The 22,216-nt window shown below is 37.8% G+C and overlaps 2 protein-coding genes across 6 annotated transcripts; one reads left to right on the forward strand and one right to left on the reverse strand.

The window, feature by feature from the left end:
- Nucleotides 1-4,001: 4,001 nt before the first annotated feature.
- On the forward strand, nucleotides 4,002-22,170 carry LOC117956370 (G1/S-specific cyclin-E2-like). Of its 4 annotated transcripts, none has more exons than XM_034891393.1 (12): nucleotides 4,002-4,006; nucleotides 17,819-17,850; nucleotides 17,963-18,020; nucleotides 18,150-18,200; nucleotides 18,824-18,957; nucleotides 19,209-19,344; nucleotides 19,977-20,123; nucleotides 20,362-20,457; nucleotides 20,547-20,681; nucleotides 21,047-21,158; nucleotides 21,442-21,599; nucleotides 21,711-22,170. In XM_034891393.1, the coding sequence occupies exons 2-12, from the start codon at nucleotides 17,837-17,839 to the stop codon at nucleotides 21,786-21,788; spliced, it is 1,119 nt and encodes a 372-aa protein (XP_034747284.1). In that variant the 5' UTR covers nucleotides 4,002-4,006; nucleotides 17,819-17,836; the 3' UTR covers nucleotides 21,789-22,170. The 4 variants fall into 4 exon arrangements, with proteins under 4 accessions (XP_034747284.1, XP_034747280.1, XP_034747282.1 ...); XM_034891389.1 differs by lacking the exon at nucleotides 4,002-4,006 and adding an exon at nucleotides 16,675-16,907; XM_034891391.1 differs by lacking the exon at nucleotides 4,002-4,006 and adding an exon at nucleotides 16,919-17,001.
- LOC117956369 (T-cell differentiation antigen CD6-like) lies at nucleotides 5,749-15,582 on the reverse strand. Of its 2 annotated transcripts, XM_034891387.1 has the most exons (13): nucleotides 15,449-15,582; nucleotides 14,556-14,645; nucleotides 13,265-13,552; nucleotides 11,986-12,300; nucleotides 10,744-11,058; nucleotides 10,080-10,151; nucleotides 9,732-9,869; nucleotides 8,934-9,059; nucleotides 8,575-8,697; nucleotides 8,305-8,376; nucleotides 7,318-7,491; nucleotides 6,636-6,734; nucleotides 5,749-6,565 (listed from the first exon to the last, which is right to left on the reverse strand). In XM_034891387.1, exons 1-13 carry the CDS (start codon nucleotides 15,498-15,500, stop codon nucleotides 6,477-6,479), a joined length of 1,953 nt encoding a protein of 650 aa, XP_034747278.1. In that variant the 5' UTR covers nucleotides 15,501-15,582; the 3' UTR covers nucleotides 5,749-6,476. The 2 variants fall into 2 exon arrangements, with proteins under 2 accessions (XP_034747278.1, XP_034747279.1); XM_034891388.1 differs by lacking the exon at nucleotides 8,575-8,697.
- Nucleotides 22,171-22,216: the final 46 nt, after the last annotated feature.

Below are 22,216 nucleotides of genomic sequence, written 5' to 3' on the forward strand. Positions count from 1 at the left end.
GAAAATCCAACCTTTTAAGGACACCAATTTTCTTTGTGAATGAATAATGTATTGTAAATAAATAAATGTTCTTCCTTAGAATACAGGGAGCATAAGTATACAAACCCCTATGTTAAAGTCCCATAGAGGCAGGCAGATGTTTTATTTTTGAAGGCCAGTTATTTCATGGATTCAGCCCCCCACCCCATCATCATCACATACCTCTCACCATATATGGAGCTAGGCATGGGGAACTTTCCGAGATCTTCTCTCGATGCGAAATCAAATCGGCTATTAAGCTAACTGAAATAATACCATACCACTCTCTAGGTAAACTATGCCATCTATAAAGACAAAATATAAGTGGCTACACGCACCTGGTAATGTGCTGATATTACTGTAAGCTGGTATATCTTAGTTAAGCAGGTTAGCATGCAAACTCTTGTTAATTGGCACTTGCAATAACAGAAAGTATAACTGAGACTGATGGGAATGTCCTTAGTTTTTTCAGTCATGAATGTAGTATTGGACAAATTAAAACTTGTTGACCTACTGATGGTGCAAGATGTAAAATCAGGATTTGTTAAAGCTTTTGGAAATAATCATCTGGGGTTTGTTAGTATTTATTTCCAAATTTAACAGCAATTTATTCTGTCACATATATTTCAGTCTGGTCAAACGTCATTGCTGCTAGCATGGCAAAAATGCAACCACTTTTAACAAATACTGTCACTGCAACTTACAAAAACTACCGTTTTGTTATTCTTAAAGAAAGATATCAAATTTTTGCAATATACAGCTCATGATTACAAAATCTCTGCCAGCACACCTGCTGCTCATTCATCTAAATCAGCAACTCTGTATATAAACACCTGCCTGTTAACACCAGTCCTCTGCAAGATATTGTGCCAATATAGCTGTAGTGGTCCAACAAGCCATTTGGATTTCTAAAACCCAGAAATAAAACAGAGGACATGACCTCAGTGTCCTTAATCTAAAACTGGATTACCTACTGGACACAACAGTAGAGTTTTGCCCTAACTAAGATCTCTTAGATTGGTCGTGCCTACATTGGGGTACTGTCCTGGTTGACAGAGTACTTTAAATGTACATAATGTTTCTATTTTCTTTCATTACTCTCTAATTTTATCCATCCATCTGAAACATGTGGTTGTTTAGAAATGGTTACAGGATCACTTTTGATTGACAAGAATCGTCAAAATGAAAAACAATTATTCCTGTGAAATACTGGTGCAACCATATGTACAGTATACCATCCTACAACGTGGCTCAGTCCTCAGTGTCCAACACACACTTTTTGCATCTGCAGGTTTTTGTTTCCATGCCTCCCTTGGTCTAAAAACTCTTCCGCGGGGAACAGCACACTGCAATCAGGTCTGGTTTATGGCAGCCAATCTGCCATTCACTGGAGACTAAGATTGATGACGCCTTTGCTGACTGACTGGTACTCAGAGCGAGATGCCGCCATCCGACATGCACCGCACACTCATAAACCTCAGTCCATCTGGTTAGAGACAAACAAGGAAATCCATAAATTCTTAACTTGCTTGAGAAAGTGTAATGTTCAGCGACATAATACTGTCCATCATGTCTCAAACAGCTAGAAACTACTGCACATCCTCGTATCCTTCAGTCATGTTGCCCTTTTGACCTGCTGACCAGACTACTTACATTAACTACACACAATGTATTCTCCCATGAATGCGGCGTTAACCACCACAGGCTCCCATTGACACTCAAACGGAAGTATTTTTACGGCCTCCAAGCACCACTGAACAAGTTTAAAGCAGCTTAATTGCAGTGTTGACCTGATTGGCAGCTACATGAATGTGACTTGGTGGGGAAGAGGCCACAGACTGTTAACTGCAGCGAGGTGCTAAGAAGAAAAAAAGGTTAATGAGCTAAACGCTGCACTGCCAGGCCAGCTTTCAAGTTGGGATTCATTTCTTTAAACAGACTAAAAAATGCATTTAATTAGAAATGTACGGTGGCCCTGAGGTGCAAAACACAACAACATTAGATACATAGAATCAAATAATAACTAATAAGAGTTATCTCTAGACACTTTACAGATAGAGTAGGTCTTCACAACCCAACAACTCTAGTAATTCTCCCGAGAGCGAGCATGTAGTGTAACAGTTGCGAGGAAAAACTTGGGAGGCAGAAACCTTGAGTGGTCGAGAAAACTTCCCACCAGGATCTTGGCAGGCGTGTGTCAGACGGTGCCGGTTGGGGATGTGATGATCAGTGGAAATTATAGTCACACGTTATGTCGCGTCTCGGTTACCCCTAGACATTGGGGCGTAACAATGCGTTTTCTATAATGTTGTGTTCTGTACATTATTTTTGTGTTTTCTATTTTGTTATTGGTGTGTTTTGCACCTCAGGGCCATTGCAGCCCTTCCAATTGATTGATCATCACCTTTGTTATATTCCAAAGACAAACATCCAACAAGTGCTTTATTACAGAGTTTTAGTATACCATCCGTGACAAACATTGCAAACTTTACACAACCAAACCATGAGATTGAAATGCTTGTCTGGTACAGTAGTTACAGGAAATGAGGTAACGAGGGCCTCTCTGGGAGTGCACAGCATGGAGAGCTATGCACTGACCCGTGGCAACCCAGACAGGTCCATTGAACTTTAAAGGTGAATTGGATCAGGGCCCCTGCCCGGCCGCTCAGCCAAAAACCTCCTGATGAGGGCTTAGCAGCAGCAGTGAAAGCAACCTAATGAGTGAGCAGTAATCAACACTATTACCGGGCCTCGCAAGCGCACCCAAGCTTCTGCCCGGCAGGCTGTAATGTCGTTTACAGCCAAACTACAGGCTGATTCACTGTGAGTGACTAATCAGGAGAAAGGAATATAGTGAATGTAATGGCTTTAGTAGAAAGCTTTGCCATTTGTAGGCCAAAGGAGAAAAAAAGGCTTTGATTAATAAGCTGAAGTGGGTTTTTTGCCCGAGTCTGTAACCATCTGGGGCTCTACCTAAACTGATTACCTCACTGCATTTTACTGGCTGCAGTCCATCCTGCAACATGTCCATGGCAATCAAAGAGTAGTACCAATACAAAGGCCAAGTCAAGAGCTAAACCTACAAGTTCACAGTGAAGTAAGAAATGCGTCTTTTGCAGTTACATGTAAAAGGTTGAGACTGATTTCAGTAAAGAGTTAAAAACAAAAAGTTATTCATTATTATGTTTTTAATTTCCATACACAAGTTATACATACTGTAGATAAAAACTGTTCACAGTTTAAGTTTATTAACACAATCTCATTAGCTTTATGGAAGTGAAAGAGCATTCTCATTTTCAAAATTGACAGCAAACTCAACTTAGGAAGAAAAAGCACAGCTTAATATCCTATATATATAACATTTTCAAAAGCTGCAGGAATCAGGGTTTTCCTGGCCGTTAGGTAGCAGAAACAACACTGGCATATTTAAGTTGATATGGAGAACTTGTTAGCAAACAGTTGCTTATTTCCACAACCAGCAGTTACAGAGCAACGTGATCCACACATGTCCACTTGATGAATATCAGTCCATTCTTTACTCTCCTTTTAGCTCTACTTTTGGGCTCTTATATCTGGCTCTTTAGCTCCTAAATGCTCTTATATGTTTGCCCGATAGTTGCTTACTGTGTTGGCTGTTTGGTTCTGGCCCGGTAGTGTTTTTTTTGAGAGGTTGTTTGCAGAAAATATATTATTAATATTCTTAGACGAACCTCAAAAGATTCCTAAACACATACTGCTGCAGCTGTAATGTTCTAGTATGTGCTAAATATTGCTTGCAGGCAGCCAGGTAATGTTGTCTCCAGGCCTCCTGCACCAAACAGAGTTCAAAAGTTTAAACTCGGGCAGGATCTGTTGTCGGGACACTTTAAGCAACTTAAGGACTTATAGAGCCGTAATCCTTTGTGTGTAACTGATTTAATGAACAAAGTAAAAACAGAGGGTTGATCTTTTAATCCCTCAAATACTACAAGCTACTTGAAATACTAGTGTGCTACATTTCTTTCCCCTTGATGTTAATCAGGACTGTAAATCCACAGACTTTAGGATTCTGATTTATCAATCTTTTAGAACCGAATAAAACAAAAGCAAACTGTTGGAGGAGGATCTGTAATATATCAAACTGCATATTTTTAGATGGAATCTCTGTTAAGTGGTGTGTGGGTTGGTGTGTGTGTGAGTGTGCTGGATTCTTCGGCATGTGAAAGAGATTGAGTTTCATAAGGAGATCTGGTCGTTAATTCGCCTGTTTATCTTGATGCCGAGCTCTGGACTAAATTTGAGTGTAATATATGATTTTCTCAGACACATTTTATCTCTGCCGTCTTCTCCTTCCACCTCCTCCTCTTCTCCTCAGCTTCACCCCCCATCCTCCCCCTCCACACACCCTGAGACACTCTTATCCTCTCTTCCTTGCCAAATAACTTTGAGTCAAAAAACACCTAATTTTGCTAGTTATCAGTCTAATGCATCATCACTCCCATTTTCTCATGTTAGCTGAGTTGAAGCCTATCCATATTAATTTGGGCATTCACCTTAGATATCCCTTAATAAATGTTTTTTTAAGAACTTTTGAGGCAGTTTGTCATATTCTACAAAACAAGACATAACTTTGATTCCAGGCATCACTTCGGATCAGGAGGAAGCGTTGATGCTCTGCAGCTGCTGCATATGTAATGCACCAAGAAGAGCCGTGCCAGGTCTGGTTTCAAACCGCACTGATGGTTTATGTTGGCCCCCGTTGTTAGGATCCAGAGTTCCCCTTTCAAACTTTTTTACAGTTCATTATTTTGACTTCTCTCTCGTTCAGCACGAACGGGTATTTGTCACAACATTTTAAAGTCTGGAAAACATTTGGCAAATATTTTATGGCATGATAAGTTTGTTTTTTAGTTTACATGTACTGAAACTGCTTCACACCAGTTAAACCTTTAGTTACTTAAAAGCTCATAGTGCCACCTTGTGGTAGATACCCAAGTTTGATTGCACAAAACACTTGGCGCATTTTTTAATACACTATGTGGCCAAAAGTATAAGGGCAAATACTTTTGTGTACTTTTAGTCGGGTCTCATTAGTATAGTTTGGGCTAAGGACCTTAGTTCCAATTAAAGGACAGGTTAATACTACTAATAACATGAAAATGTTTACTGCCTTCACAAAGCGCTGACCTCAACCCCACTGAACACCTCAAGGATGAACTGGAACGGGGAAACTTTTATATTTTCACCGTCTAGTGATTTGTTACTGTATGTGTGTCCGATCCTGTCTATAAGATGTGATGTGGTTCCTTTCTGTCTGCACATACTTTTGGCCATGTAGTGCACATAACAATTCTAGACCTTATGTTAGAACTCAATAGTTTAAAAAAGTACTTACATCCACAAAAAAAAAGATACAGTACATGCTAGACATTATTACATTGTCTGAAAACATACTAGTTGTTAAAAACTGCTATGCAAACAAATTAGTTAAATAAGAAAAATCTAAAAAATACAAAAAATGACGTGTTGTGTTACATTTGTCTTACAGATGCTTCTACACTCACAAAACACCTAAACATACCTCAGCTTCTAAGTTTGATTTCTTACCTCCAATTGGTTTTCATTAAATCTCAGACAATCTAAAAACGACCATGCTTGAAATTTGCTTTAGATATCTCTTACATCACAGTGAACAGTTTGTTGTACATATTTGTAAAATTCAGAATCACAGTTACGGTTGTCCTCTCTGTTGCTGTCAGCTGTCAGTTCACTGCAAATTCTCACGAATGGCAAAGTGCTCCTCCACCTCCCCATTACCACCCGTCCTGCAGATACATCGGCTCGATCAGAATCATCAGCCACCACCTCCACCACCAGATTCTGGACGACTCCATGGGGGGATTTATCTTGCTGCTGCTGAGCGCAGACACCCCTTGGTTACAAATCTCCCTTTAGAGTCTAAGAACCAAAAAGACTTCCTGCCATTACATAATTATTACATATCATTTGTTATAATAAACATTGATCTTTACTTCATTCACTTGTTTCTCCTGATTGAACTTATTATTGTTCCCAGGAAACAGTTTGATAAATTGCAGGTCGAAAGTCAGTCATGACATCTAAATTGAAATTGGTTTGTAAACAGAAAAAGGTAAACATTTTTATATTTAAATATATGTAAATATTTTATGTATCAGCATTTAAATGAATGTTGACTACTGCACACAATGAAATAGTCATTCAAATGCTGTTAAAACCATGGTAATATGAAAACTAGACTTACACTTTTTAACCACATGGAGCCCAGTTTTAATCTAAACGTATGTTAACCTGCATATCACCAAATGAATGCTCACTGGGTTTCCTTAGTCTAAGCGGGCGTTTGGTTTCACAGTACAGGTTTCCTCTCAGTACGGTTTAGCAGCTTCAGTCCCACACTGTTGGTCTCTGTGAGCTGGAGTTACCTCCTTTGGTTACTATTAGGTGCCGACATCATCATAGTCATCATCAGATGAAGAGTTTTGGTCGGGGCTCACAGGTGAGTAGATGGGGCCGTCATCTTCGTCACCTAATGATCAGACATTAACAAAGATAAGCACATGTTGTGGATCGACGTTTGCCTGTTTAATGACATTTACCTAAACTCTGCAATTTCATTGTTTCTCCGGAGTAAAGTTGATCTTTGCTGTAGAGGAGCCTTGGAGGGTAAAAAGCAGGTGACTGGCCCAGCCCTGGTTCTGTATTTTGTGAGAACACGGGATAAAACTTTTTCTTGAAAAACGTGAAAACGTGAAAACGTTTTAAGAAAGTATCAGGTTTGCTTTCTTCTGTCATATCCTCCTTTCCTCTGAATCACGAGTGTGTTTTTATTTCTGTGTGTTTTTATTTTTATACTCAAAGCTGCAAACACCCACAGATTACAAACAAAGTATTGATGAATCTTGCATTTAAAAAGCTAAACCCTCCCCAGCATTACTGTCATTTTCTTTGGAAAGAAAAAAGCTGCAACACCCTCTCCCCGGCTCTCAAAATAACATGACAGCATTGCTTCAAGTTTGACCAATTACTAATGATACAATATTACTACTAGTGAAGGAGTTGATGGTGGATTATAATCTAAATCTTAAAGAAATAGTTTAGGTTATTCCTTATAGTATGCAAAAAATGTCTGTTTAAAACAGCTGCCAATACACACATTATAAGAGCAATTGTGAAATGTATAGCAAATATAACAGGTTTTTGTACAGTGCAGTGCATTTTTACGGTAACTTTACAACAAGGTACTGGTTAAAGGGAAATAGGTGAATGAATATGACTGACCAGGTGTGACCATGACATAGCCGTTGTTTGTGTTTTTGTAGATTTCCCCGGAGGAGGTACTGGAGGTATCAAATGAGTCCACTGAGATCTTTGACACTCTGGCATATTGAGGCTCTGCAGGGGCACCATTATAGCCTATAAAGGCTCCCATCACTTCATTGGTGGCTTCAGGGGCTGAACAATTAAAATAACAATATAATATTAAGGAAAAAGAATAGTTTAAAAAACAATTATTTCTAGTAAAAATTATGATGTAACTCTATGGTTTAAAAAACGTTTCAAATGTTTGTTGCAAGCAAATGTTATGTATATTAATACAAAACAGGAACTGACTGTGCATGCATTATTACGTTTTTTAAACAACAGGTCCATTTACAGATTGTACGAAATAAGAAGTCATTTGACTTTTTGAATAAAATAAAATAAACATTAAATTACAGTGTACTAGAGGCCAAAGATACAAAATAGGTATAATATCAGGTATTTTCGTAACTTACACTGCACTGTAACTTTTATTCTTGTATTTCATTTCTGTCTTATTCTATTTTAACTCTTTTATATTTTAATTGTTTTTAACTGCTCTTTAATGTTTTATGTAAAGCACTTTGAATTGTCTTGTTGTTGAAATGTTCTTTACGAATAAAGATGCCTTGCCTTGCCTCTGCTATAATTAAATGAAAACAAAATGTCTTTTGTTTTTTTGTTTTGTGTGTAATGTGCATCTTGTTGTTTATGACAAAATAGAACCCAAAAAATCAAATCAATGTAACTCAACATAGTTCCTTGTTTAATAAAGCCTAAATGTTTCTTCAAATATTTTTTAAATTATTTTCTGAAGATATTTATGTATCCAAACACTCCTACGGTAACAAATGTGTTCAGAAAGTCCCATTAAACCTCTCTCGATGTTAGTTTATTATCGTGTAATTTTGAGATCTGCAAAGTGTAACGTCTTTGTGAAAGCTTTGCGAACTAACAGTGACTCACCTTCCTCAAGGAGCCTGTCAAGACCTGAGGGCTTCATCAAAGGGTTCACGTCTGTTCTGTACCTCTGTGAATCTGAGAATATGTTCTAATCACAAATCATATTGCAAACATTCACTTCAAACAGCATTTATCTGCACACACCACACCCACACATGCATGGCAGAGCAGCTTCAACCACAAAATGAAGCAACACAGCCAGTTCAAGAGGCAAAGGCTGAGAAACACAGAAATAAATACAAATGGAAATGAAAATAAAAGAACATAGCTCACTCCGAAAGGTTGTTAAAGTGACAGACGGGTCATTGCTTGGCTCATACTGCTCATAGTCTGTATCTACTGACGTGCTGTCAACACTACTAAGCTGGGTCCAAAGATACCTGGGATTGGAGGGGACTTTTTGAGAAAAACACAAAAAAATGAAACAACTTAATGGGATAACCATATACTTTGTATATGCTGCAAGATTCTGCAACTTTTTCCGCTATTGTGCACGTACAGTATATAAAGAGAGATATATTTGTAAGGTATAAAGAAAGAAAAGACTACGTTGTGTAAGTACTGAAGGTATTCAATTCTGCTCACACATTTGTATTTATTATTGATATTCTTGGACATTTTCAGCCACTGACCTTCTGTCTGCAGAGGGTTGGCAGTGTTTGGAGTGATCTTGACGAGGTCGACGGCGTCTTGGTGGCTATTGTGATGATATTCAGCTAGAGGTCGTGGCCCAGTGCGAGTCTCCTGCAGCAAGAATGCTGTGGACACAATTATCAGAATAGAGATAATTAGTGTCTTTAACTGTTTGGAGTGTATACTGTTTAAAAGTTCTTTTCACCCTAAACATAGAGTAAGATGTATATACTGAAGAAATGGGATTAAATAAACACTGTGCTCTGAAAAACTGTAATATGGTCGGAATATTTTCAGGACTTGAGAGGTCAAGTGAAATGGACATTGTGTGGATATATAGTTTGTTGATGAGATTATTGATCCTCTCACAAAAGAAACATAAACATGATGCGCTTTGATTAATAAATTGTCTGATGTGTTTTTTCCAAAGAAAATTCTTATTACCTTGTTAAGAATTCTCAAAATGCTTCTTCAAAACGCTTACAAAATACAGACACTATGAATATGTATTTGAAAAATTGTTAAAGATCTATACAAATATTTAAGAAAAAAAAAATTTTAAGTAAAAAAAACGTTTCTACCTAAACACATTTGTAGAGATATATTGACGAAATGTTGCACAATCTGTGCAAAAAAAATTACTTAAAAAGTAACACACAGCCTTTGGACCTGAAGTCACATAATAATCAGAATATGATGGGCTGCTTATAAATGTAGAGCTACTAAAAACACATTGTTTTTGGATTTCTGTCCAGATAAAGTAGTGACTGTAGTAAAGACCGAAGTACAAAACCAACCGTGTCTTTTTCTGTAATGGCAGCAGACCACAGTGTATATAATGAAAACCACGAGGAGAATAAGAGCCAGAGCGATGGTGCTGAGAAGCTCTGGAGATGGTAAGAGGAAGCCTTGAGCATGACTGACTGAGGCTGCACCTTTTGGGATTGACAAAAAGAAAAAAATACAAATCATTGTCATAATTTCTGCTTGTTCAAGCCTGTTTGTTTAAAGGCCTTTCTGTGTATTTTAAAAACCGAAACTCTTAAATAGGTGAAAGTATTCTAAAAATTATATTTATAAATATAATGTGATAAATGGCTTTTTTTGTGAGTAAGATTCAAAAAGAAAAAATCGAAAGTATTTACCGGTTGTCCAACTGGTCATTACAGTTGCATTTTCTGTGGTGTCTGTTGTGGCGGCAGGAAACCCGAGGGAACCTGCACAACAAAAATATTTCAAGTTCAACAGTCTGGATTTGAGCTGACAAATAAAGACATTCAATTATTTACCTGTTTTATTTATATAAGCAGAATAAGCTCAACGTGAATTTCATATTTCTACCAGAAATAGATGGTTATGTTAATACTGAAACAGCAAGCCAGAAAATATTAAACACGCAGTTGATATTTTTGTTTTGGGGATTTCATTGACCTGGGGGTAGTTCACATCTTGCAGTTCTACTGTAGTTTTGGTATTTCATTGGGCAAGTTGTTACTAAATTAGACTACACTGGCCAACAAAAATGTACATACAGTACCAGCAAATTATTTATTGACAAAAAATTAAATAAAGACATGAGATTTTTTTTTAAAGAACTGTATTAAATGGATGAAATTCAGGTTTATAGCTGCTTTGATTCCTGTTCTGTACATTTTATAAGGTTTTTTAAAAAAGTGATACATTTAATAATTCAGTTGAATCTGGCATTTTCTCATGTGCTGTTCCCTCTGTTAAACTGTTTCTCAGCCAAGTCCCCTACCTATATTTTTGTTGTTGGACAAAACATATTTCATGAACTTGGTCACTTGCCGTTACAGATGACTCCAGATGCTTTTGAGGTGCTGCACAGATGTGGTTTGTTGATTAACTCAGTGCACTCCCACAGACTCAGCACGTTTGGATCGCACTGATAGAACCACAGTGTCCCATTGTTGTGGGTGAGATAAGGAACAAACTGGGAGTATTTCAGCGGCTCGGCACCACACTGCAGCATGGAGCACACCATGGAGGCCATGTCTTTATTCCAGCAGTTATCACACACCGTACCCCAGCTGCCATTACGGTGGACCTCTACTTTACCAGAGCAGCGGTCCAGACCTCCAGTCAGTCTGACGGCTCTCATCTCTGCACATGGAAAATACAAACTGTGAAACTATTAAATGAAAATAAATATGACATTATCTGCTATTGATTAATGTTGAGTAAATTATTCTCCTAATTTTCATTATATCGGCCATAGTGGAAAAGATTGAAATTACCTCCTTGATATTAGTACTTTGATTTCATCAACCTGGTGGTAGTCTACATTTTACCATTCTAAACAACACAGGGTTAGTATTATATGGGCAAGTTATTAAATTTGACTACATTTTAAATAGCATTTAATTTTTCACATTTTTGTATACAGAGGTTGGTGTGCATTGGCGGGACTTGGACTTATGACCTTAGCCAGTTAGCCATGTGAACAGCTGTGGGATGGAACTGGGGTGGAAATGTCAATCTGTCTGGGTCTGGGTCTTTGTTCCAGATGTAAATATCTCAACATCTGGATGTTGAATCTTAACTTCGTATGTAGTACCCCCATCAGGTCAAGATTATACATTTCTATGAATAACATGTTACACCATATTAAATATATTCACAATTACATTAAATATAATATGCCCAAAATACCAGCAAAACTAATATTAGCCCAGCCGTTACTTAGTGTTTTGTGCTAATTAGAAAATATTAGCATGCTAACTGACGGTGAACATGGAACACAACTGTTAACATTAGCATGCTAAAATGTCACTGTGAGCATGCTAATGTTAATAGGCTATGGGCTATTTCGCTCAAAGCACCTTTGTGCTCAAGTACAGCCTCGAGCTGCAACCATGGCCATTGTTTTTGTCGAACTTTGAACTTGGTTTAAACAAAACTAAATACAGTTTTCTTTTTTCGATAAGTTTCCCAGCCAGTTACTATCTCCAAATCTTTCACTCTCAACTTTCTCATTTCTTTGGTCTGTTTCCGATCAGCTATTTTTCTGTGTGTTTGATTTGTATGAACCTGAGCATACGACCCCTGCATCCTCTTTGTGTCCGCAGTCGGGCTCGTCCTGTGCGGCGGGACAGGCCCACAGAGTCTCCTCCACGCCGGCACAGTTCAGGTCGTCCAGGTGGACGGGTCCTCTGCCCGGAGGGAAGAGGCCGCCCTGTCCTGTCACACTGAGGGCGTAACCGCAGCCGAGCTGGGCGCACACCACATCGGCATCCCGCAGGTCCCACTGGTCGTCACACACGGTGCCCCACCTCCCTTTTCTCCACAGCTCCACCCGTCCGGCACAGCGGTCCGACCCTCCTGCCAGCCGCACAGCCTGGTGGCCTGCAGGACATCATGACATGCGGTCAGTTTTTGGCACTGTTTACGATAAAGGTCAGAGATAGATATTATGGCAGTTTATTTGATGAGATTTACAGTAATCGACTATTGTTCAGATACATTCGTTTCAATATTAGCTAATTAGTAAATGTAATAATCGTTTATCAGCTCAAACTAAAATATAATTAATAATCAGTGTAGGAACAGATAATGGACATCCGGTCTTATCTCTATATGTACACTTATCTCTCTTGCAGTGGTAAAAGTAGTACTCAGCTTTTTAAAGGACATAAACCAAGTAGTACTAAAATGTAAAATATAATGTGTTACAAATAAAAGTCATGCATTCAGTACATCTAAAAAAGCCTATACTTATATAAAGATATAATCAGGGGTGTCTTAAGCGTCACTAACGTTGCAGCTGGTAAAAACGGGGGTAACTTTTCGATTCTTTATTGTACTGTTGGGTAGTTTAATACCTATCAATATCTCATAATGTATTAGTAGATTTAGATATTAATCATTTGAATCTGTAATTTATGTTTTGTTTTTTTATAAATGTAGTGGAGTTAAAAAGTACAAAATGTAATGTAGTAGAAATATAAAGAAGTATAAAATGGAAATACTCAGGTAAAGTACTTCAAAATTGTACATGGTACAGTGCTTGAGTAAATGTACTTGTTCCATAGGAGGAGCTGCTGTCTGTCTGTCTTGGTCATTGCCATTGAGTCTGTGATGTTATACAGTCTACTTTGTGTTTCTTATTGTTTTTTGTTTGTTAAAAAGAAAAGAAAATGGAAAATATAAATAAAATACACAATAATAGAGAAAGATTGTGTATTAGAAAACTTTTAAATATATACAGTATAGGCCCACATACCTGAATTTACAAGTAATTAACAATACTTTCATTAGAGAAATAAAAACAGGATTTCTTTGAATCCCAATCCTATGAATCCAACCTTACCACAAACAGCTTCAGCAATCACAGTGCAGTTATCTCCCGCACTCTGCAAACAGTTCTGCAAACGACCATCTTGGTACACACAGTCATGAAAGCAGGTGGTAGGCTTTTTGGGAGGTGAGTTGCTTTTATTCACATGATAGACGCTGCCACAGGCGAGATCCTGACACATCTGTTCAACCAACATATCAGTAGATTCTGCTGATAAAGCAACCACATCACCGCTCCTGTTCCCAGGCATCCTGAGCATGAAGATGCATTTGCCAGAGAGTCTGTGGACGTACGGGTCACCTAAGGACACACAGAAACAGAAATAGTAGAAATATCAGAAAGAGTATCAATTCCTGTTCACTGATTCTTGTCACAATCGTAATACTTCCTGAAAATCTTTAAAATGTGTCACAGATACATATGTAGTTTCAGTTTTTTTTAAAGCTCAGTTATTTTCCTAAATAGCTGAGCATTATGGCTTCTAGCAAACGTTACTCAAACAGAACAAAACAGTGCATTTGGACTATTTACTATTGCGGATTGATCCACATTTTCCAATCTAGTGAATATTTACAGCACCAGGACTTTGCATGTGGGATTGAGACAATATAGACTAGTGTTTGTGTTGTTACTTTCACTGATAATGACAGTGCCAGCATCACATACAGTCTATCCAAAAAAACGCATCAAACACATCTAACTACATTTGATCAATTATTACTCGTTTCAACAGTAACCAATTGACCAAGAGTCCGATTTTTTTGGTTTAAGCACGTAGATCAGAGCAATGTGCGTGAAAGGTGACCACATCATCAAGACAGTCTCTTATATTATTATTATTATTATTATTATTATTATTATATATATATTTATATATACATAAAGTATAGATATAGATATAGATAATATTATTACATGTATTTACATCTGACTGCTTTTAAAAACAATTTTTTCTTTTCCTGTGTATGCTAGAGATGTTTCTGGGACAAAACTGCCTTACTGTGGGTGCAGTTGAGCAAAAAGCCGCACAGAAACAAACAGCGGCAAAGGTCGCCCCAGAGTCTGCACGGGAGAATGCTTTGCTATCTCAATGTTTGTTTTGCACCTGCAAAATTCACAGAGATGTGTTTCACAAGCAGGTCACCCCACATCCTGTCACAATAAAAGCAAGGATATTCCAATATTCATACGTTCTCTGCATACAGAGTAGTTCTGGAATGAAAGTAGTGTAACAAATCTAGTATTACTGTGTGTTTGAGAGGTAAATGATTAATAAATTTGCACTACAGAAAATGTAACTTACTGTTGAATTCCTCTCGTGTTATTGTATTATTTCCCTCTGCTCTCCTCAGGAAATCACTTGGGTCTGTTTGAGTGGATGAGTTTTGCAAAGCTGAAATGAAGATGAAAAAAACTCACTCTCACTAACAGCAACAGTGAAGAATCAAAGACTTTTAAAGAGTAACCAAATGTCTGACCTGTCATTTCAGCACTTGGATGGAGTGTAGTGTGGGTGTGTAGACCCAATAGCTTTTTTAGTCATCCACATTCTAAACTTCACATTGTATTTATCTTAATGTAACTCCTATGTCACTGAATCAGCCAAAACAAAAGATTAAAATGATTCAAATATTTATTTGTCACACATAGTTGCATGCTGCCAATGTTGTGCTAAAAGATAAGTGTGGAAAATGAGGATTAGAAAAATGAAAAAGATTAAACATTAACAAGAGCAAATATAACTGGACCAAAGGCCCACTTTAGATTTATGTTAAAAAAAAACTAAAAAAACGTGTTTTTTTCTGAAATGAATAAGGTTTAGCCAACTTCAGGATCCATTTGTCAAGATTTACCACTTTAGTATGTAGTTTGTTTCTTTGTCCATGTTAAATTTGTAGTGATACTTACTCTTCTTTTGATTAATAGCCCATAGAAATAGTAAAATAGAAGACAATAGATTCTAAACAAAGAACCTTTTTTGACAACAACTTTGACTTTTACATCAACTTTGACTTTCACAGTTTATGTGCTGCACTTTACAACGTTAAATATAGTTACAACTTAGACAAGAAAATACTTTTTTTTAGTTACAACCGGTGTCAATAAAGCATAATAATATCCATGACTTAAAGCAGAATCAATATTTTGAAAACATATTTTAGATATTAAGTTTATGTATAAAACAATATACATTACCGTGACAAAGAGAACTCAGTTGGACAATTAAAATGCATGTCACCAGCTTCATGTTGTTAAAAAAGGGAAACAGCCTCTATTGTCTCTAATCAAACTGCGCCATGAAGAACATGTATTGTGTCTGTGGCTTCTTCATCTATAAAAGAACTTCCCATTTACCACAGTGCATCATGACAGGAAGTGAAGCATGTGCTTTTGTCACTGAAACTGACACATCTTTAACTCATTGGAATCATTTTGTATTCATAATTACCTTGTTTTGCATTTGATATGGACATTACAGTGAGACTTGTTATCATGGACAAAATAGCAATGTATTAAATTAACAACATTAGTCGTAGACCTAACTGAGGGTCTAAAAGGATTAATACAGTCAAGTCATATAGTATCATAATGTATACTGCCACGCATTACAATGCCGTTCAATTGATGTTGTTACATTGAGACTAGAGTACAGCACATATAGTTATAATTATGTTAAAATTACCAAATTATTTATAGTGCACACATGGTTTGTAGGGTATGAAGAATGTTACATACAATCAATTAAATATAATGCTAAATGTTTAAGCTATGTTTAATAATTATAAAATAAATGGGTGACGGCATGTTAAGAGGCATGCAATCATAGGATATAAGTAAAATAAATAGTTTGACTAAAGCTACAAAAGTCTTACATTCGGTCAAGCACGACCTAAAAATAATGTTACCAGAGGAGGGCGACATTACTTCGGCGTTGGTGCATGTTTCAGCCAAAATGTTCAGTATTGTCTAAGTACAACTTGATATTGACCAGGCCGTAACAGATTTGTTAGGGCCCAAGCACCGCCCACGTCGTTCCGCGAAGACCCTATTGAAATTGATAGGATTATTATTGGGGCCCGAGCACGAACTAACAGAGGAGAGCTCTAACTGACAGCTCTGACAGCTGCCTGCTTTGTTTACATCATGGTCCAGGAGCACGCGCTCAACTTAACTCGCTCACCTATTGGCTGTCCGGTTTTATAACTCCACCCACCACCGGCTATCCGGAAATACAACTGGTAAGAATGACGAAGTTATTTTAAAATGTATGTCATTTTTAGACCTTTCTATGACAATTAAGCCTCGAAAATACTAACAACAAACATCTAATTTTAGTAAAGTGCAGTCAGCTTTAGAAATAAAAATAAAAAGACGGTATCTCTATTTATTTTTAAGTATAGCTTGTGAATTTAGTTGGTCTATGAACAACTCGACCCATCGAAACGTTAAAGTGATTGAAAGTAAAACAAAAGGAACAAATAAAACAACGGGGACGCATCGATCCAACTAAGGTTACTCGCCTTTTATTTAAATGATAATCTTTTCCAACCTCCTGTTGGGAGTATTTACACATGCGCAATGTGCCGCAGATGCTAATTTGTTGGCGCCAGCGCCAAATGGAAACGGGTTTAATTTGGGCTCGGAACCAGGGAGGGTAAGCTGCAGACAGTAGTGCTCCCGTAGATTTATTTAGCTAGCTTGTGTCGTTAGCTAAGTAGTTTATTTTTACACTTCTGAATCATTCCCGAGTAAGTCAGGTGGAGGTAATATTATGCTGTAATTAAAGCGGCAGTCTGTTTGTTGTTTAGCTGTATACGATATGTTTATAAACTAACGCTTGTAGGGTTTGGGTTTATCAAGTTAGCGTGGAAGTTAGCTAACACTAGCTAGATAAAGTTGTCTGTTTGGCATTAATGACTGTTTTAGATACTTCTATGGAAGGTAGAGTTTGTTGCAGCTTTTGAGTTCTTGCACTGATATGTTGTTCGGTCCCCGGATGATAATGCATCTGAATCATGATTAAACTAACAGTTCATGGCACAGAAATGATATTTGAAACCATAACAGTTTGGAAGTTTAATTATTAGTGGTCGTATGTTTTCGGTTAACGTTAGTGTTGAATTCAAACCATTGTATTGTTGGCTTAAAATGTCCTTCCTGGGTTGTTGTTGTTGTTGTTGTTGTTAGATCAGTTGTAGCATTGGGGGGGGGGGGGTCACTCCATGTTACTGTGTGCTGTTCACGGTCGTTTTGTCTCCTGCAAATGGACTTTAGGCCATAAAGTTATATCGTGATGTAGATTAAAGTTTAAGCAGTGACGTCTCGTTTCGCGGGCGGTGGCTGCAGAGTGTGGGTCATTTTAGGTTACGCGCCCTTATTGTGTTGGCGCGTATGATATCTAATTCCTGAAACAATGTGTGTTCATCGGTCTTGGGTATGAATGGAAGTATGTTTTGTGCAAGATACCTACAGCTGGTTGTTACCGTTCCCCCTGAGGGCTAACGTTTTGGGTATGTTGTTGACAACACTCAATTTGCTAAATTGTTTTTTTTGTTTTTTTTACAGATAGAAGCAGTTACAACCATGTCTAGACAAAGGTAATGACCTCTGTTGTTGCTATGTGAATTAATATTGTATCTTGATTTCTTGTTGCTCCTTTGTCCAATCTCAGCTCCATGTTGAGTTCAGTGTGATTATTTTTTTTTGCAGTGGTCGCATGCTGAAAAGATCTGAAAATGCTGCAGGGCCGAAAGGCAAAGTAACTAAGGTAACACATCTTTTATTTAGGAGTATACACTACAGCTTTAATCAGTGATTTTATACATATATATAGGCAATTATTTACTAGCTAGCTAAATGGTCTTGACATACAACTTATAAAAACTTTTCTTTTCAGCAAAGCAATAGAAAAAAGATTCAGCCCCTGTCAAAGCTGCAGTGTGAGCAGGTATGTCCCTTTCTTATCATAATTAGGTCAGAGCATTAGATTCATCTTTGTTCAACAAAGTAAAACAGTAATCTTTATAGTTTACAGTGCATGTATATACAATTCTGATACCTGCACTTGTGTATCGGCTGATACCAAGTACTGATACAATACCAATGGGTCATAGGTATATTATGTTTTAACAACTGTGTACTACTATCCCCGTATATGTGATATGATTGCTGTCTTTGTTGTCGGTCTGGCTCAGGTTAAACTCTTTGTTAAACATGAACAAACAAACGATGAATGCCACAGAACTTTCTTTTATCATCCAGTTTGACCATCAGTTATAACGGGAAAAGAACATATATAAAAACTACTGTAACGTGGATTTTCTTTAGGGCTTTATTATGTGGTATCGGATTGGTGCATAAATTCCAGTACTCTCAGATACCATTACCAGCGTTTTTAGGCGGTATCGGAAGCAACACCGATACTGGTACATCTCTAGCTGTACGACCACACTTGAGGTCAAGAGAAGGCATTTTCAAGTTTAAAATCGACACAACAGAAATATCCTTTTCTGTTAATAGCTCTTAGTTTACAAACACACATGTTGCATTAAGTTGTCATTTCCATTTCAGAACCAGCTGATACTTGAAGGAGCTGCCAAGCCTTGTATTCTCGAGACTTCTGAGAAGGGAGTCGGGGTCGACTGTGGTGCAGTTCTCACATCCCCATCTTCCTCGATTCGGCCGTCACCTTTGCCTCATCTTGGGTGATTGTCAGTTAATATTCGGCCATGGTTTGACCCAGAATTATCTTTTGCAGATATCTTCTGCCAGACTGTTTTAATATAGTCACCCAAAATCCAAATGTATTCAATTCAGTGAAATTAAGACCAAGAAAAACACTAGAATTCTGACATTTTAATAGTTGAACAATTAAAGTCCAAATGAGTTGCTGAATAATTTCCATCTGATCGATTATTGACTAATTGTTGCAGCGTTATTTGTCTGCATGTTACAGATGGGGCTCTCCTGAAGATGTGTGGTTGAAGATGGTCGGCAGGGAGCAGAATTACAGACACAGCAAGAGCTTTATGCTGAAACACCCGACAATACAACCCAGAATGAGATCCATTCTCCTCGACTGGTTAATTGAGGTGCGTTGTCAACTGCATCTCATTGAAATAATATTTGTTTCATTCATACATTCATATTTGGTACTTCTGTGTATTGATGACTTCCCAACTTTGTGTGTGAAACAGTAGCAGTTTGAAACTCTTTAGGGGGCTAGGCTGTGTGGCAGTGGTATAGTTGGCCCACATGTATTTTGAGGGTTATACCTCGATGCAGAGGTCCAGAGTTTGAATCCGGCCTTTGACCATTTCCTGCATGTCTTCCTTTCCCCTTTCTCACCCAACTGTCTTGTCAAAAAGGTGGAAAAGCCCCAAAATGTATCTTTAAAATCCTTTTAGGGTCACAATGTTGTAAATACATGAATAGCAATGTACAAACTTCTAAACAAATTAGCTGCATTTCCTGTTTAACCTATATTCATCCGTGAGGTTTTAGGTAATTGGCACAAGCCCCGTTTCTTATCTTAACACTAAATTAAGTTGAAACATCAGGCTACCAAAACATCTCAGCTTTTCTAGTTCAGTGAACAAAACAAAAATACAAAACTGAGAAAAATATTACTATAAAGCAATGTAATCACTTAGTTTTAGATGTCATCAATTTAAAGAAACAAAAAAAAGTGTACCAACTATTTTATTGTCATTGTTTTAACCAGGTGAGTGAGGCCTATACGCTTCACCGGCAGACGTTCTACTTGGCTCAGGATTACTTCGACCGGTTCATGTTAACGCAGAACAACATTGAAAAGGGCATGCTGCAGCTCATTGGGATAACTTGTCTTTTTATAGCAGCAAAGATGGAGGTAAGGAACAAAGTGATGGATCAGGTCTCAATTTTTCCAAATCATTCAAACTAAATGAAATGTACAGCACTGTGAGAACCCAGCTTCCACTTAAACAACATGCCAAGCCGGTTAAGAAACCTTTTGGTATCTGGGTGTTTAACAAGCTCATTGATCCTGAGGTATTTAATTTGCTTGATAGCAACAGTGCACACAGTCACATTTCTAATGGATATGGCGCTGCATTCTTTCCTTGTAGGAAGCATCTCCTCCAAAGCTGTCACAGATGGCTTATATGACTGCGGGAACCTACTATGAAGAAGAGATCATTCAAATGGAGATAATAATTTTGAAGGTACAGTACAAGTACCATGTTTTGACTCATTATTCTTAATAAATAATCAATAAGAAGGCTTTGATTTTCACATTATATATGTTACACAGGCATTGCATTGGCACCTTTGTCCTGAAACAGCCGTGTCTTGGCTGAAGCTTTACTTCCAGATGGCATCGATGAACAGCGACTCTGACCTGCTGCAGCCACAGTTTCCGCAGGAGGCTTACGTACAAATGGCACTTGTAGGTGTTTGGATGAGATTTGTATTTTTAAGCTTAAATACTGTCACAAACCGAAAACCTTCTGACATAGTCCACCCCAAATAATATTTCACAAAGGGCTTTTCTGTCAGGGCTGTTTTTTATGGATAACATTCTGTTGTGAGACCCTACTACCATAATACCACTGCTAACCAAGAGAACGTTTTCTCTTTCTATAGTCACTAATACTAAAGTAAACAAAAACGTCAGTATATGGTAATAATAGCTGGTTATGTCTCCAACGAGCTACTGAGAAGAACTAAAGCTTCTATATATATGATTAAGTTCTTCAGTTCAAGTCTGGCTTTTCACTAAGGCTGTTTGTCTTGCCTTTTTTACTTTTCCAGCTTTTAGACCTGTGTATACTCAACATAAACTCTCTGGACTTTGAGTATCGAGTGTTAGCTGCCTCAGTCCTGAGCCACTTTGTTGGACCTGAAACAGCTGAAAAGGTTTCAGGTAAGATTTTGGATGATTACAATTATAATGTAGATAGAAATGGGCCACTCTGTCAAACGCAGAGTGTAAGCCTGATGGGATGGAAATTGGACCAGAAAGAGGCGTGTGTGCGCATCTATGTGTGACTTTCTCAGCTAGTGATTGCACTAATGCAGCTGATTCAACTAGATCAACATACTGGCTGAGCTTTTATTAAAAACAATGATTTGTGGTCTGAACTGCAGTGTCACCTACAGCAAGGTTACTCCCTACATGTAAACATGTTTTTTGTGTGTGTGCTCAGGTCTGTCTAACGACACCCTCCAGCAGTGTGTGAACTGGATGGCCCCCTTTGTAGAGTCGGTGGGCTGGTTTGGCAGAGCGACCCTGAGGAATTTTGTTGGGATAAAGAGAGAAGACAGACACAACATCCAGACGCATACAGACTATCTGACCATGCTGGTTTGTATTTTCTTCTTCTACTTGCACTGAACCGTTAGTTGTACTGTTTGGAATGTATTCATTAATTCTGCTATTTCATTGGTTCCTGAATTTCAACCCGTCTTATTTTAGGAGGACGTCAGTCAAAAGGAGGTAAACAGACAGTTCCTCACTCCTCCCAACAGCACAGAGAAAACCTGCACACGTTGAACCACAAGAGGAAGACTCTGAGGTGAATGTGAACAAAGACACCGGGTTAAGGTTAAAAGTCTTGTTTACTGGAATCGGCTCCTAACCGGGGGAAGAGACTGTTAACTGGAATACAGAGTTTGTACAGTGTGGGATTTTATGTCATACCTGCTGATGTGAAATTGTCACTGAATGCAATATCCAGAATAATATTTGAAGACTTAAATCTTGGCCAAAGCTTTTTTTTCATGATTTTAGCTGTTTATAGCAACTGGGTGTTTTCATTGAGGAAAAAAAAACGTTTTTAAAGTGTTAGGTGTCATTTGTCAAATTATCTATTACTAAAAGTAATGTGCAATTGTTTACTTCTGTACCATATTAAATATGTTCAAAGTCAACAGAATCTGAATACTGCTTCAGGGTCAGTTAGTGTTTTTTTAAATGCATCT

This window comes from Etheostoma cragini, chromosome 14, assembly GCF_013103735.1.
Source record: "Etheostoma cragini isolate CJK2018 chromosome 14, CSU_Ecrag_1.0, whole genome shotgun sequence".
In the NCBI taxonomy this organism is placed as follows: domain Eukaryota; kingdom Metazoa; phylum Chordata; class Actinopteri; order Perciformes; family Percidae; genus Etheostoma; species Etheostoma cragini.